At 44.9% G+C, this 15,092-nt stretch overlaps 1 protein-coding gene across 2 annotated transcripts in view; it reads left to right on the top strand.

The window, feature by feature from the left end:
- GRK6 (G protein-coupled receptor kinase 6) overlaps positions 1-15,092 on the top strand; it is a 627,649-nt gene that overhangs the window by 249,071 nt on the left and 363,486 nt on the right. For both annotated transcript variants that reach the window (XM_086931798.1, XM_086931797.1), the window contains exon 11: positions 12,286-12,375. In XM_086931798.1, coding sequence (XP_086787924.1) covers positions 12,286-12,375 — 90 coding nt within the window. The remainder of the gene's footprint in view (positions 1-12,285; positions 12,376-15,092) is intronic.

Here is a 15,092-nt window from a genome sequence, read left to right as displayed (position 1 = left end):
ATGTCCCAATTCACCCAGCGCACAGAAGGTTCCTACGCTTCACGGTAGCCAAGAGCCATTTTCAATTCAGAGTCTTGCCATTCGGCCTTCGCTCTGCTCCAAGAATTTTTACGAAGGTGCTGGCACCTGTCGCAGCATTCCTGAGAAAACACCACTTCCAGGTCTTCCCTTACCTGGACGATTGGTTACTGAAGGCCCCGACCAAAGCATTAGCGCAGGACGCGGTGCAGGCTTGCACCACTCTGTTCCACAATCTGGGTCTCACCTTGAGACAAATCCACGCTGCTGCCGTCACGGAGGGCACGGTTCCTCGGAGCAATGCTAGATTCGCAGTTTTCCAAGGCTTTTCCAACTCAAGAGAGGATTCGGAAGCTGCAAGCATTAGCAGGAAATCTTCAAAGAAAAAAGTGTCTTTCTGTACGCAGCTACAAGTCGCTGCTGGGGGTAATGTCATCCTGTATCCCCCTAATCCCGCACTGCAGGCTCCGGATGCGCCCCCTGCAGGAGCAACTGGACCTCCAGTGGCAACAAGTGCACGGATCGTTCGACGACTAAGTACTGGTCACTCGAGTCATGAAGGAGGCAGTGCGTTGGTGGTCAAATCGGCATAAATTTTGCTGAGGTCTATCCTTCGCAAGCGTTCCATCGCCTCACATACTGACGACGGATGCGTCACTGGAGGGATGGGGAGCCGTGATGCAGGACCTGCAGGTCAGCGGCCATTGGTCCCCAAGCGACCAAAAGTTACACATCAACCTGTTGGAGCTGAGGGCAATCAGGCTGGCCCTTCAAGCCTTTCTTCCGCGTCTCCGGGGTTCACAGGTGCTAGTCAGGACAGACAACACCACGGCTATGCATTATGTGAACAAGGAGGGAGGGACCAGGTCACTTCCCTTGTCACGAGAGGCTCAGCAGATTCTGGAATGGACGATTCTTCACGGAATTTCTCTGAGGGCGGAGCACCTACCAGGAGTGCTCAACGAAGGCGCAGACAGACTGAGCAGGCTCACCTCAGTCACTCACGAGTAGGAGCTGAAGCAACAAGTTCTGGATCTGATCTTTCAAAGATGGGGCACACCAGAGGTGGACCTTTTTGCAACCCCAGCAAACAGAAGGTGTCCAGCCTACGCCAGCAGGTTCCATCACCAAGACTCTTTGGGCAATGCCCTATCGATAGCCTGGACGGGGAGGTTCCTCTATGCATTTCCACCGATCCCTCTGCTTCCTCGACTCATCAGGAAGATGAAAATGGAGCCATGCAAGCTCATCCTAATAGCCCCGGCATGGCCAAGACAATTCTGGTACACCGAAATACATCTGCTATCGCTAGTACCTCCGATAACGCTAGAGGACGTTCCGGATCTCCTGGCAATGTCCGGAGGACAGGTTTGGCATCCAGACCCAAGGTCGTTGCACCTGACCGCATGGCTCCTGACCAGCGAGAATACATGAATGTCCCACTTTCCACTGAGGTCAAAGACATCCTCTCTCAGGCGAGGGCTCCGTCCACGAACAAAACATACAGATTGAAGTGGAAAAGGTTCTGTATTTGGTGCAAAAAAGAAAAGATTGATCCTTTCACGTCACAACCTCATCAGCTCCTGCCTTACCTGCTCTCGCTAGCTAAGTCTAATCTGTCCCACTCTACTATCAAGGTTCATTTGGCAGCGATTTCGAGATTCAGAAGGTCAGATTCGGGTCCTTCGTTGTGGTCTGCGAGAATTGTCAAGCAATTCCTCAAGGGCCTGTTCAGGGTCTATCCACCAGTGCGATCTCCTCCTCCAACATGGCATCTAAACTTAGTCCTGGCTCAGCTAATGAAAGGACCTTTTGAGCCGATTCACCGCTCAGACCTAAAATTCTTATCGTGGAAGTTAGCTCTACTCTTGGCCCTCACGTCAGCGAGGCGAGTGGGGGAGATGCAGGCCCTAACTATCCAAGAACCATTTTTGCAGTTCAAAAAGAACACTACCATCTTAAGGACAACCCCAAGGTTCATTCCCAAAGTCCCCACTGACTTTCATCTAAATGAACCTGTCATACTTAAAACATTTTTTCCGAACCCAGTCACTCCAGCAGAGAAGACATTGCACACTCTGGATTTGCAACGCTGTCTAAAGTTCTACATAGACCGCACCAAAGACTTTAGAAAATCTTCGCAATTATTCATTGCCTTCGGCAGTCCAAACAAAGGTCTCCCTCTGTCCAAGCAGGGGATCTCGAGATGGATTTCAAGTGCCATTCTGCATTGCCACAAGTTAGCAGGGAAACCTCTGGTGGGCAAGATCCGCGCCCACTCGACGAGGTCGGTGGCTTCTTCTACGGCCCTCTTTGCGGGGGTACATGTCAAGGACATCTGCAGGGCTGCTACCTGGAGCAGCGTGCACACGTTCACTAAGCATTATTGCTTAGAATCCTTGCAGCAGGATGATGCGGCTGTGGGCCAGGCTGTCCTGAGAAACCTCTTCAAGTGATTGGTGAGCTTTCCTTTCTATCCCACCTTCCATGGGTAACACATTTTGTATTTCTTGCTAATGTTATGATATAATTTTACAAAATGTGTTTATATTGTTTACTGCTTGCTATTCTGATACAAAGCATGGGAATCTATGAAAGTTCCAATACTGGGGCAAGAAAACAAGTTACTTACCTGTAACTTTGGTTCCCCAGTATTGGTAACTTTCATAGATTCCCATGCGCCCACCCACCTCCCCGGGGAAAGCTCAGCCTTCAGCAACTATGGTGTCTAGCACACTACGGCTACGAAAATCTGAGGCTCTGAGGTTCCTTCAGGAAGGTTCTAAGGGTGAGGCTATTCTGATTGGCTGATGCCTAGAGTTTGGTCTCTTTTACAAAAAGAGGCTGATATGTTACAAAAGGGAATGAGGCCTAGGCCTTTCCTTTCTCTTTTGTACCTACTACTATGATATTTTTTATTACCGAGACTCCCAGGCCGACGACGGGGAATGATACAAAGCATGGGAATCTATGAAAGTTACCAATACTGGGGAACCAAAGTTACAGGTAAGTAACTTGTTTTCTTCCGCCTCCTACACCTGAGGGCATGGGTCAGGTCCCCGTATCCCTGATGCAAGGCCTGCAGGGCATGTTGCAAGACTACTACAAACGTTTCCTTACGCCTGCAGGGACCACTTCATCACCTAAGCATCTGCTGCCTCCAGCACCTAGGTCGCCAGATCCTATGCTTTCTCCTGCTACTCCTAGGATGACACCAAAGTTGAATATTGCTGTGCCTCCTAGGGATGGCCTATCCTCTTTGGATGATGATAGAAAGGAGGGTGAAATCAAGATGCCCAGTCAGTTGCCAATGAGTGGGATGAAAACCTCATCCCCACGCCTTCTCCTTCGGCACCTCAACAAATAGATTCTCCACCAGAGGATATTGGTGGTTTTCATACACTTCTGGTATGAGCCACCACACGTTTTCAGCTCCCAATCAAAGTGAAGCAATCCATTTTCTTTCTGTATGATTTTAAGGGACAGTCGAGGAAGACTGTTGAAGCAATCTCTATAGTAGATTACATTTGGGAGGAAGAGATTAAAATAATGAGAACTCCGGAGGCAGTGGTTCTTCCGAGAATAGACAAAAAGTATAAGGTCTCTAGGGATTCCCTGGCATGTCTGGTAGGACATACAATACCAGACTCAGTTATTACACAAGCTGCCCAGCTACAGTTGAAGAACCCTTCCATGCCAATCTGAACTCCACCTGACAAGGAAGGCTGATTCCTTTATAATATAGGTAAGCGGTTCTCCACCACCTCAGACACTAATGTACGTGCTGCAAGTTCTCTGGCTATTCTGGGCAGGTGTGACCGCCAGGTGTGGTCAGACATCGCAACGTATCTTGATTTTCTGCTGGAGCACAAGAAAACAGATGCAAAAATGATTCTGCTAGAGGAAGAAAGATCTGTGTCGGAGATTTTAAATTGTGCTATGGAAATAGCTTCCCTAGGTTTTCGGCATCTCACCGGGTCAGTCGTTTGTTGACACCAAGGTTGGCTAAAGGCATCCTCATTTCGTTCTGGAGTCCAAATGTAAATTCTAGACCTGCCATATAATGGCGACGCCTTGTTTGGCAAGTACATCAATGACGCCGTACAAACATTAAAGGCGAACACGGACAGCGCAAGATCATTGCGTATCTTGCATTTCTGAAAAACAGCTTTCAGAGGGGCCCGCAGAAGAGGTACATACTCCTATCATGGGGAATATCAGCGATACCAGCTGTACCAACTCTATTGGCAGCCTTTTCAGCCGACTTAGCAGCACCTTCCATACTGTGCACCACCAGAAGCTGCCTACTCAAAGCAACAGTCACACCGAAAACTATACCAGTTAGAAACACTAGAAGAAAACAGTGACACCATCCTAGTGCTGGTTACACCCCATTCAGCACCTCATTGTGTCGGAGCACGCTTTCACAATATCACCATCAATGGTAAAAGATCGTAGAGGACAAATGGGTCCTGATTCTTATTACATATGGCCTTTGCCTGGAGTTCACGCAAATCCCACCAACCGAAATGGGTGGCTACACCCCACCTCTATCTTTTCTGGTAATAGGCACTAGTCATGCTGAACAAGGGTGTCATTGAGAAAGTCTCACATTCTCAGAAAGGAATGGGTTTCTATTTCTCGCTTTTTCCTGGTCATACAGAAACCTGGAGAATGGCATCCCATTCTGGATCTCAGGAAGCTCACCAAGTTCCTAAAAAATAAATCCTTTTGGGTGGTCACTCACCAAGAGATCCTGCAGTTCCTCAATCACCGAGATTTCATGGTGAGTTTGGATTTGTACGATGCGTATTTCCATATCCCTAGCCATCCCAAGCATCACAGGTTTCTTAGATTCACGGTGGCCGGCCCTCACTATCAGTTCAAAGTGCTTCCCGTTGGTCTCAGGTTGGTCCCTCAGATATTCACAAAATGTTTCATCCCTGTGGCATCCCATCTAAGACACTAAGGCATTAAGGTATTTTCATACCTCGACCACTGGCTCATTAAAGCACTATCTGTCCATCAACCGCCGTAATCTACAATAGCGTATCTATGGATGTTTCAATCCGCGCACAGTAAATTACCAAAAATCTCTCAGCCCTCTCTCAACAAGGATACATTTCCTTGGAGCAACCTTAAATACAGTACAGGACGAAGCATTCTTGTCCACGGGGAGAGACGAACCAAACTCAAGACACTGGCTCAAATCCGCTCAAAAAGAAAGTCTGTTTCTGTGTGTCTTCTCAAATCTCTTTTCGGCATGATGTCATTGGCCATTCTCCTAGTGCCCTGTGCTCGTCTAAGAATGAGTCCTTGCCAGGAAGTACAGGACAAACTATGGGTTCAGCTGGAAGGCTCATTCGACAATGTCATCCAAATCACACTGTCTATGAAAAAGGTGCTTCCTTGGTGGAAAAACTCCAACTATCTCTAATCAGGGCAAACATTCCTCTCTCTAGTTCCGAGTACATAAACAGAACAGATGCCTCTCTAGAGGGCTGGGGGAGCCCATCTACAGGATTTCAGATAAGTGGCAAATGGAATCTCTCCAAGTTCTAGATGCACATAAATGTCATGGAACTCTGGACTAATCCACTTTCCCTTCAAGCCTTCTTGCTGAGAATACAGAGATCATCAGTGTTAATAAGAACAGATACTACCAGTATGCACTACCTCAACAAACAAAGAGGTACAAGATCTCAGATCCTCTCTGGAGGCGCAAGAAATATGAAAATGGGCATTAGAGCACCAGTTATCCATCAGAGCAGAACATCTGCCGGGGATGAGCAACAGTTTGACGGACACTTTAAGCAGAACAAATCAGAGCTGTCACAAATGGAAGCTAAATCATTCCATTTTAAACACCATGTTCCAATGATGGGGCAAGCCAAACCTTCATCTCTTTGCTTCTCAAGAGAACTGGAAATGCTTATTTTAAGCAAGCTAGGGCCCTCAATAAGCGTTTTGGGCAAATGTGTTTTCAATCAGATGGTCAGGGATCTATGCACACACTTTTCCCCCATTCCCCCTCATTCCCAGGCTTCTCAAGAAAATGAAAAGGGAACCATGCTGGCTAATACTCTTTGCTCCAAGGTGGCCCAGAGAGCGCTGGTTCACTAAGCGTCTGCTGTTGTCGGAAGACAATCCTATTCAGCTGGAGCCGGAGAAGAATTTGCTTTCAATGAACTGCAAGCAGGTCCTTCATCTGAACCAGACTTCTTTGCATTTATTGGCCTGACTCCTGAATACCATGAACTGCAGCATCTAGATATTCTGCAGGACTGTAGGGATATCTTCGCTAGAGCCAGAGCTGATACTACAAACAAAATGTATTGCCTGAAATGGAAGTGTTTTTGCCTTTGGTGCCAACAGTCCCTGAAAAGATCATTAACAATCAACTCATGACACCTGGAGCAGAATCAGCTACTTGACGCCACTCAATCCGGCTTCCGCAACAATCACAGCACTGAAACCGACCTGTTCGCAGCCACAGACGACCTCCGAACCCTTCTTGACCGAGGGGATACTGCAGCTTTGATCCTCCTCGACCTCTCAGCAGCCTTTGACACCATATACCACCTTACACTGATCAAAAGAATCCACCACATCAGCACCCAAGGGGACTCACTCAGATGGATCACCTCCTTTCTCATTGGAAGAACCTAGAGGATCCACCTCTCACCTTTGACCTCTGAACCCAAGGAGATCACCTGCGGGGGCCACCCCAGGCTCATCCCTCAGTTTCACACGCTTCAATTTTATATATGAACCAGCTGGCCAACATAGTCAAATCCCACAGTCTCAACATAATTTCCTATGCAGATGACACCAAACTCATCCTCTTACTCACCGACGACCCCAACAGAACCAACTCCACAGATGCATGACAAATGTCGCAGACTGGATGAAGAACAACTGCTTGCAGCTGAACACCGAAAAGACGGAAGAACTGATGTTTAGTAACAGCAGCAACACATGGAACGACTCCTGGTGGCCTTTGGACCTAGGACCCACACCCTCCGACCAAATGAGAAACCTCAGAATCCTCATTGATGGCAAGCTCACCATGAAATCACAGATCAACGCCATCTCCTCCACCTGCTTCTTTACTCTGCGCATGCTTCGTAAGATCTTCAAGTGGCTATCCCTACACACAAGAGCACAGTGACCGTCCCGCATCAACAGCCGACGGGACTATGGCAACACCCTCTACATAGGAATCGTCGCACACCTCCTTCAGAGACTTCAGACCATACTGAAAGCCACAGCCAGACTCTTCCTCAGCCTTCCCTGATGAACCCACATCACACCCCACCGAGGGCAACTCCACTGGCTCCCTGAACACAAGAGATGCCAATTCAAGCTTCTGACCCATTCACACATGGCTCTACACAACCAAAAATCCACATACATTAACCACCCCCTGAACTTCCACCAACTGTCGAAGACTACGGTCTGCCTCCCTTTCAAATACCCATACTCCCCACATCTACCGAAGCAAAAGTGGATGAGGCTTCTTCTCCAACATTGCAGCAAAGAATTGGAACATCCTCCCCAAGCACCTCTGGTCCATCACCCCACTCCCGAAATTCGGAATGGGTCTCAAAACCTGGCTGCCTGCATAAGCCTCCTGCAAGAGCCTGCATAAGCCTCCTGCAAGAGCCTGGATACCCTATCAGGTGATTAGCCGCACTTTATGAATCCTGATTGATTGAGTCCAAAGTCCTCCCAATTTCAAAACCTCCAGAACAGGTTTTACCACACCTTCTCTCACTGGCCAGATCGGGCCAGGCGTATTCTTCCATTCATTTAGCGGCCATCTCAAGATACAGACGGACATCCGGTTCTCTTTTTCTGTGGTCAAACAGACTAATCACGCAATCTCTTCAGTTTAGTCAGGGTTTTTCCTCTGATAAAAGCACCTCCATCAGCGTGGTAACTAAATACGGTATTATCACAACTGATGAAGAGCCCTTTCGAACCTGTTCACAGGGCAGAACTCGCATTTCTAACTGGAAGGTTACTTCACTTTTAGCTCTCACTTCCACAAGGAGAGTATTCGCACACCAGGTTTTCACAATGAAGGAACCTTTCTTACAATTAAAAAAAATACTATGGTTCTCCGAACTAATCCCAAGTTCATAACTAAAGTTCCAATAGATTTCCGTCTCAACAAACCTGTTGTCCTCAAGACTTTCTTCCCAGATCCACACACCTACTGAATGAACTTTGCATACCCTTGATGTAAAAAGGTGCTTGAAGTTCTATTTGCATTGCACAAAGCATCTACGTACTACAGATCAAATATTCGTGGCATATGGAAATCCTAACAAGGGAAGTCCAGTTTCTAAAATCACCATAGCAAGATGGATTTCAGCAGCCATTCTGTTCTGACATTCTAAGGCCGGTCGGAGGAAAGGCTGAGGCGCATTCGATCACTGCAACCTCTACAACTGCGACCTTGTTTGCTGGAGTGCCTATCAAAAGCATATGCTGTGCTGCATTATAAAAAAACAGGCATACGATCATCCAACACTATTGCCTTGATCTGGTGCAGCGCAGGGATTTAGCTGTGGGGCAAGCAGTGCTTTGGCATCTTTTCCAATAAGGTGAGCCTTCTATTATAAAATGTGTATATTTGTACCCACCATCCGCTATTGGGTTATAAAACATGATTTTACTATATATGGTATGTGACTGATAACTATTTTGATTCAAGCATGTGAATCTATGAAAGAGTCAATACCGGAGAAAAGGCTTAATACTTATCTGTAACTCTTGTTCTCCAGTATTGGTATCTTTCATAGGTTTGCATGCAGCCCACCCTCCTCCCTTTGGAGGCTCTTGACAAATGGTGACTATTCCCACTAGTGCTTGGAAATCTGAGAGAAGATACATCTGCTGGGAGTGTTCTAAAAGGTACTATTGGCTGGAGTTTATTTCTTTATAAATGATATAGATAAGCTACGAAAGTAAATGTCTTTTTACAATTGTAAGCTATTCCTACTGCTTTATAATGGGACTCCCACCTCAACGACCGGGATGTTTCAAGCATGTGAATCTATGAAAAACAATAATCCTGGAAAATGAGTGTTACAGGTAACACATTTTTTCTTCCCCCCAAGTTTGTAGCACCTCATTGTTCCCTCTCCGCTCTATCAATATTTCGCTTCTGTTTTTCCGCTGTAAAATCTCTTCCATCCAAATAGAGACTGCTTAATAAACTGTGATTATTGACCTTAGAATCATGTTGGACCAAAGCTGCTCTGCCACCCTCATGTCCTTGTATATCTCAACGGCATTCAACTCTGTCTCACGCACTGCTTAGATTAACAGCATTTTTAAGAAGGGCATCTCTGAACAAGCTCTCAAATGGCTTGGATTGTTTCCTTCTCGCTGAAATGAAACCATTACTTTCCTCCATTTTAAATCCTGTTCTTCTCCCCTCCTCTGTGGTGTTCCGCAAGTCTCATTGTTAAGTCACACTTTGGTTAAAAAAGTACATGGCACCTCTTGCTCTGGTCAGTTGCTTATTCAGTCTTGAAAAACTATCCTATACCGAAGATACACAGCTCATCATTTCCATCTCTGACAATCCAGACTTATTCTAGTCTAACTTCTGGTCTTATATGTGTGTGGGTTCAAGTTGGATTCAGTACAATCATCTGAAACTCAATAGCAACAAACAGATGTTCTTCTCTTTGGACACCAGCCTCTAGTCTGGTCACGTAATATACATCAGAACTGGGGCAACCTCCTTCTCCTCTTTTCTCTCCTAAATACCTTGGCATGATCTTTGATGCTCAACTTACTTTTAGAAAACAAATCAATTGGGTTTCTTGGACTTACTTCATCATCTTACCACTGCTCAGGAAGATTGTGTCTTTCCCACGTTCTTCCTTTAAAAAACGTCATCCATTCTTTAATCAGCTCCCACCTCGATTATGGTAATTCCAATTTCCTTGGCCTTCCAGATTAGCTTCTGCACCATCTCCAGATTATCTAGAATTCAACTGCTTGGCTTATTCTCAATCTGTCAGCCACATCCTTCTTTTCTTCGGTAATAGGGAACTACAAGTTGTGCATCATGCTAAAGAGAGCTGCCTTGCAACCACCATAAGTAAAGGAACCCTATGACTTTTGTGAGGCGGTACTGGAGGTATCCCTGTCTGAAAGAAAGGCTATACATTAAATGAGATCTCAATGAATTATGCAGGAGGATTGGAACACTGACCCATTGTAACTCAGGGAATGATCTTTACCAAGTGGCTTTGTGGTGAGGCCTTGTGACCATTGTCCAATTTAGAACAAAATGCCTGGCTCCATGAACCTGTGGCAGCTTGCCACCAAGGAAAATAATGGCAGAGTTGGGTAGTTTATCAAACGAAACAGAAGTATTTCTAAAGAGTCCAAATACAAACGGTGGTTTCCAGGTGACCTGGGGTGAGCACTTCACTGTTTTGGGATGTGGGTGCTAGAGTTGCATCGAAGGAAGATCCAGCAATTGAGATATCCTTCCCTACCATAGATTGCAGAGGTTTGTACCCTCTGTAAAGTTGTTCCTGCAGGCCCCATACTCTTTATATTCTAATGCACACACTGCAACCTGGTCAGTAACATGAGCCAGCAAGGTCAGGGCCACCTCTGTGGCTTAAAGTCCACTTGCAACCGTGCACACAAGGGGTGAGCGGGTTTCTCCTTTTATCCACCCTATTCAGCTAAGTAACGATGCGATGAATCCTCTCATGGTATTATACACAAAGTTGCTACAGACTCAATAATGTAATGAAGTTTTGAGGGCAACTTTATGGGCAGTGTAATAACAATAACACTTTGCCTACCTAGCAGTGTGAAAACTAGTAGCCTGGGGAGAGAAAATGTAGGTTATACTCTCCAAATGTCTGGTTGCCTAAAACATGTCCTACATCAAGTTGTCCTTTCACTTGTGGAGAGCTTGCAAGTAATTTCAAACCAGCATTATTTTCCCCATGAATGAACTTTGCATTATTTTTGCCCTCCGTAATCTCTGTATTCTCGGAATTTTAAGATGTGTAAGATTTGGAGCTCCTTTTTGCTAAGTTTATTTCATGTGATTGCTTGCTATTTGGCTCAGCAGCCTTAGCTGTGTACTTTGAAAACCTCAATCAGTCATAATGAAAACCTGTTTAAAACTACTATAACCTCACCTGGGACTTAACTCTTTCAGAACTTAACTGTAATGTACCCCTGCCCTTGTTGAAGTGAAGGAATTTACTCTGTTTGCAGAGATAAGGAATGTTGTGTGGGGGTATATTCTGCAATGACTGTGCCCCCTGGGTTGGAAAGGCCAGGGTATTAGTATGGGGCAACTGAGAGGAGTGCTTGGTGTAGTGGCCTCTTAACCAGTATTGGGGTATCTTTCATAGATTCGCATGCCTGAATCATTCCCGTCGCCGAGGCGGGAGTCCCACAGTAAAAATATGTATACAAAAGCAGTGCCTTAGTAAGAACTGTAGTAGGCTAAAAAGACAAGAGGCCCAGAAGGCCCAAAACCTAGTAGCCTATCTACCTCATTATATGAAAAGAACTAGAAAATAGTTCCAACCAATCAGCTGCCAGCACCCTCTCCAACCTTCCCAGCGGAGGCAGTTCTTCTCAAATTTTCTTAGCACAAGTGAGAAGTAGGTATCCCAAATGGAGAACTGTCCTGCCGGGGAGGAGGGTGGGTGCATGTGAATCTATGAAAGATACCAATACTGGATAACTGTAGTTACAGGTAAGTAACTTGTTCTCTTATTCTCTGTCCTGCAAAACATTGTTACATTTGTATTTTTTATTGGTCTTCCTTCTGACCTCTTTTCGATCACTGTTGGAATTTGTTGCAAACCCTTCCTAGCTGTAGGCATCCTCTACCCTTAGCAACCTGCTCCTGAAAATATCTGCTCAGTAGTTTGGCTGAGCTTCGATCATGCTCTGGTGGGTACTTCAGATCCTTAGTAATGCTCTACCTCTGTTCCTATTGGTGATCCCACCATATTCTACTTTGCTGGTATTAATTATGCCCACACCTTTAAAAGTTCAGATTTCTGCTGTGCTGGAGTCCCCTTCAGACCCTTTCACCTGTAGCGGGTTTGCTTTCCCAATCAAGATTTCCTGGGGTCTCTCCTATGCTGTTTTTATGTGTTGCTGGTTCAAGCAATACTATGTCTGCTCCCTGTTTCTCGAGTATGAACGTTTCAGTTATGTTCGCTTACTAGTGTTTCATTCTTTTGATCCCATTGGTAGGTCACATCCGCATTTCAGACCTTGGGCTTGCAGTGCACATACCGAGTGAGCAGAAGATAAAAGGCAGAGTGGGCACAGTGGGCTATATGGGTAAGTGAACCTTTATACTCTTTCTGCACCACTTTTTACTTATTTAGGTCCTTGCACTGATTTGCATCTTCTTACATAGCTCGTGTAATTGGTCTTTGAGAAAGATCTTTGGCTGTGGTTGGCCATTTCCTTGCCCAGGCTCCTTCAGCGGCTCAGTGTGCAGGATCCTTCTGCAGTTCCTTGTCCCTGCTCCTTCTGCTGCTAATAGTGGAACTTGAACAACAGCTTTGGTTCCAGTCACAGCATAAAGCATCACAATTGTGCAGTGTCATTAAAGCTAAGTCACTTAGTTTGTCAAACTCCTTCCAGCCAAAGCTTTGTGTTTTCAAGGTTTCTTTCCAAAATCATTTAACCAACACAATTGATCTTAATGGCCTCAGTTGAGGACAAGAAACCCCCAATCACTCCGTTTTATGGTTTAGGATTTCTCTTCTGAAGTGTTTGATACAACTCCAAGAGAAGAACAAGGGTTCACCACTATCGCACCACCTCCAACATACAACCAAGCAGAGCACTAATCCAGTCAATAAACAACTACACACAGTTCCCAAAACTCAAGTTCTGTTATAATCACACATATATGTTTTATTAGTTTTTCTATTTTATATAATTCAAACTAGACCCAAAGGCATCAGAGCGCTTTACATGAGCAACAGTTGCATTACAGACAGAAACCTACTTTTTTAATGTGAGGCACAGGGAGATTAAGTGGTTTGACCAGATTCTCAGGATGTTGAGCATCCCTGCCAAGACTCGAACCGGGTTCCCCAGCTTCGAGGTCGACCGCCCTAGCCGTAAGGCCATATCCTCTCCCCAAACACTCCAGACTGGTATTGACTTTTATAAAATATTTACCTGACAACAGGTGGAATCCTTCAGAAATCTAAATGTTCTGGAAATAAAAACACATGTCCCTTTTGGTATTGTACTAGGAGGTGACATTATGGAAGGGAAGCGTTCTTGTCATATTAGAGCTCTGCTAATCGCCCCTCTGATAATGTTTTTATATAATTTCAGGAGTCTAGGAGGGCTCGAGATTTTGTCACCATTCCACAAATATACATACAGTTAAGCAGTATTTCTGAAGTTGGAATGCCCTATGAATCTGGGCCCATCCAGACTAACATAGTTAAGGTTATCCACCAACTCTAAGTAAATATTTTTCCAGAATGGCATAAAAAGCGCAATAGGGAAAGTGAATTTTTGCAACCACTCAGTGGATTTTTGCATGAGCAGATACATGTGTTTATTTGCTCATGCAAAAAAAAGAGTTCACAAACGTTTTGGAGAAGTTTGATTGTCAGGCCTACTTTAGTAATCCCTTGTGTATTTCTGAAGGTTATGAATCAATGTAACCGAGCATTCATCTGCAGATATACATTTGTGAGTGTCTTTAAGAATCAAGCCTCTAAAAAATGTTCTTGTGGCCCAATATTGTTTCAGTGACTCTCAATTACTGACCTTTTTTTTTTTTATAAAATATTGACATTCGTCACACACATTTTCACTAAATGATGAACCTGAGAAATAGTGTTTAAAGTTGCACAATAGTTTAAGAAAACATTTTTAATCCAGTTCCATTTTTTTGCATATGTTTTGTTTTGGAAGCAAACTATCCTCAATCTTGCTTCTGTGTGTATTCTGCATATAATTACGGAGGGAATACTTCTCCAGTGGGCAAAATGATTATGAAAACGTGTCCTTGACCACAAACAGTGTGTCCTGGGCATTGGGTGATGGGAATACCACACCTCTCCCCTCCCATTTCATCTTCTCTGTTTATGGAACGTACTATTTGTCAGACATTCTGTTGCATCCCCACGTTTCTCCACATTTCCTGGCGTACAAACAGTAGTGGTTAAGGCAAGGGACAGTAATAGGCGGTTCAGGATAATAGTATTGCTGCTTGAGTGCTGAAGACTGTCTTTATGTGACCCTCATTTGCAAGGTTTTCAATTTTATGGAGTTATTTAGAGAGGCTTTACTCTACACTATATAGCTTTTTCAGGTTCTCATTACACTTCTATTCAGCCACATTTTGATAACTACTGTACTATGCACTCCACAGACTGATTAGCTTTGATGCTTTAAAGATGTGTTAATATCACTGAAAAATCGCTGGTATTCTCAATCTCTTCAGACTGAAGAATGGAATTGGTCTAGGTGTTAGGTGTAATCAGCAGTCGTAGACCCTCACACCATATATCTCGGAAACCTGGGCTCTGGATGCAACTCGAAACTTGTCTGATAAGTGTTCCCTGATGCATCTGAAGATAATCAGAGAGTAGGAAGTAAGGTTCCCCTTAAGGGGATTGCCATAATTAATCATTAGCAATGGATTGTCCCATCGAAATAAGGTGTCCGGGGCACTTTTAACAAATACGGTACAGCTTAATTTAAAAATAACACAGATCAGCACCACCTCCTTCTTTTCCTGAGACTATACATCAAAACAGGTCCACTAGGGAAGAGACTCTTAGAGGAAGAAGTGTACAGGCACAAGATCCACTACTTTTTTGGATCAGACTCTGATCCTTTGAATCCTTATGGCTACAGCATTGATGGCAGGAAAGATCATCCCTACAAGCTGGCTGGCCTTTCATCGGCCATTAGATTGGACACTTCTCTAGAAATGGAGTTCCCTACATGTTCTCCCACCCATGAAGTGATGTCCTTCCACTCAGTGGTTAGGAAAGCTGCTGAGTTGCAAATCCCGA

This window comes from Lissotriton vulgaris, chromosome 7 (genome assembly GCF_964263255.1).
Source record: "Lissotriton vulgaris chromosome 7, aLisVul1.2, whole genome shotgun sequence".
NCBI lineage: Eukaryota > Metazoa > Chordata > Amphibia > Caudata > Salamandridae > Lissotriton > Lissotriton vulgaris.
This window is presented reverse-complemented; position numbering and strand designations above follow the sequence as displayed.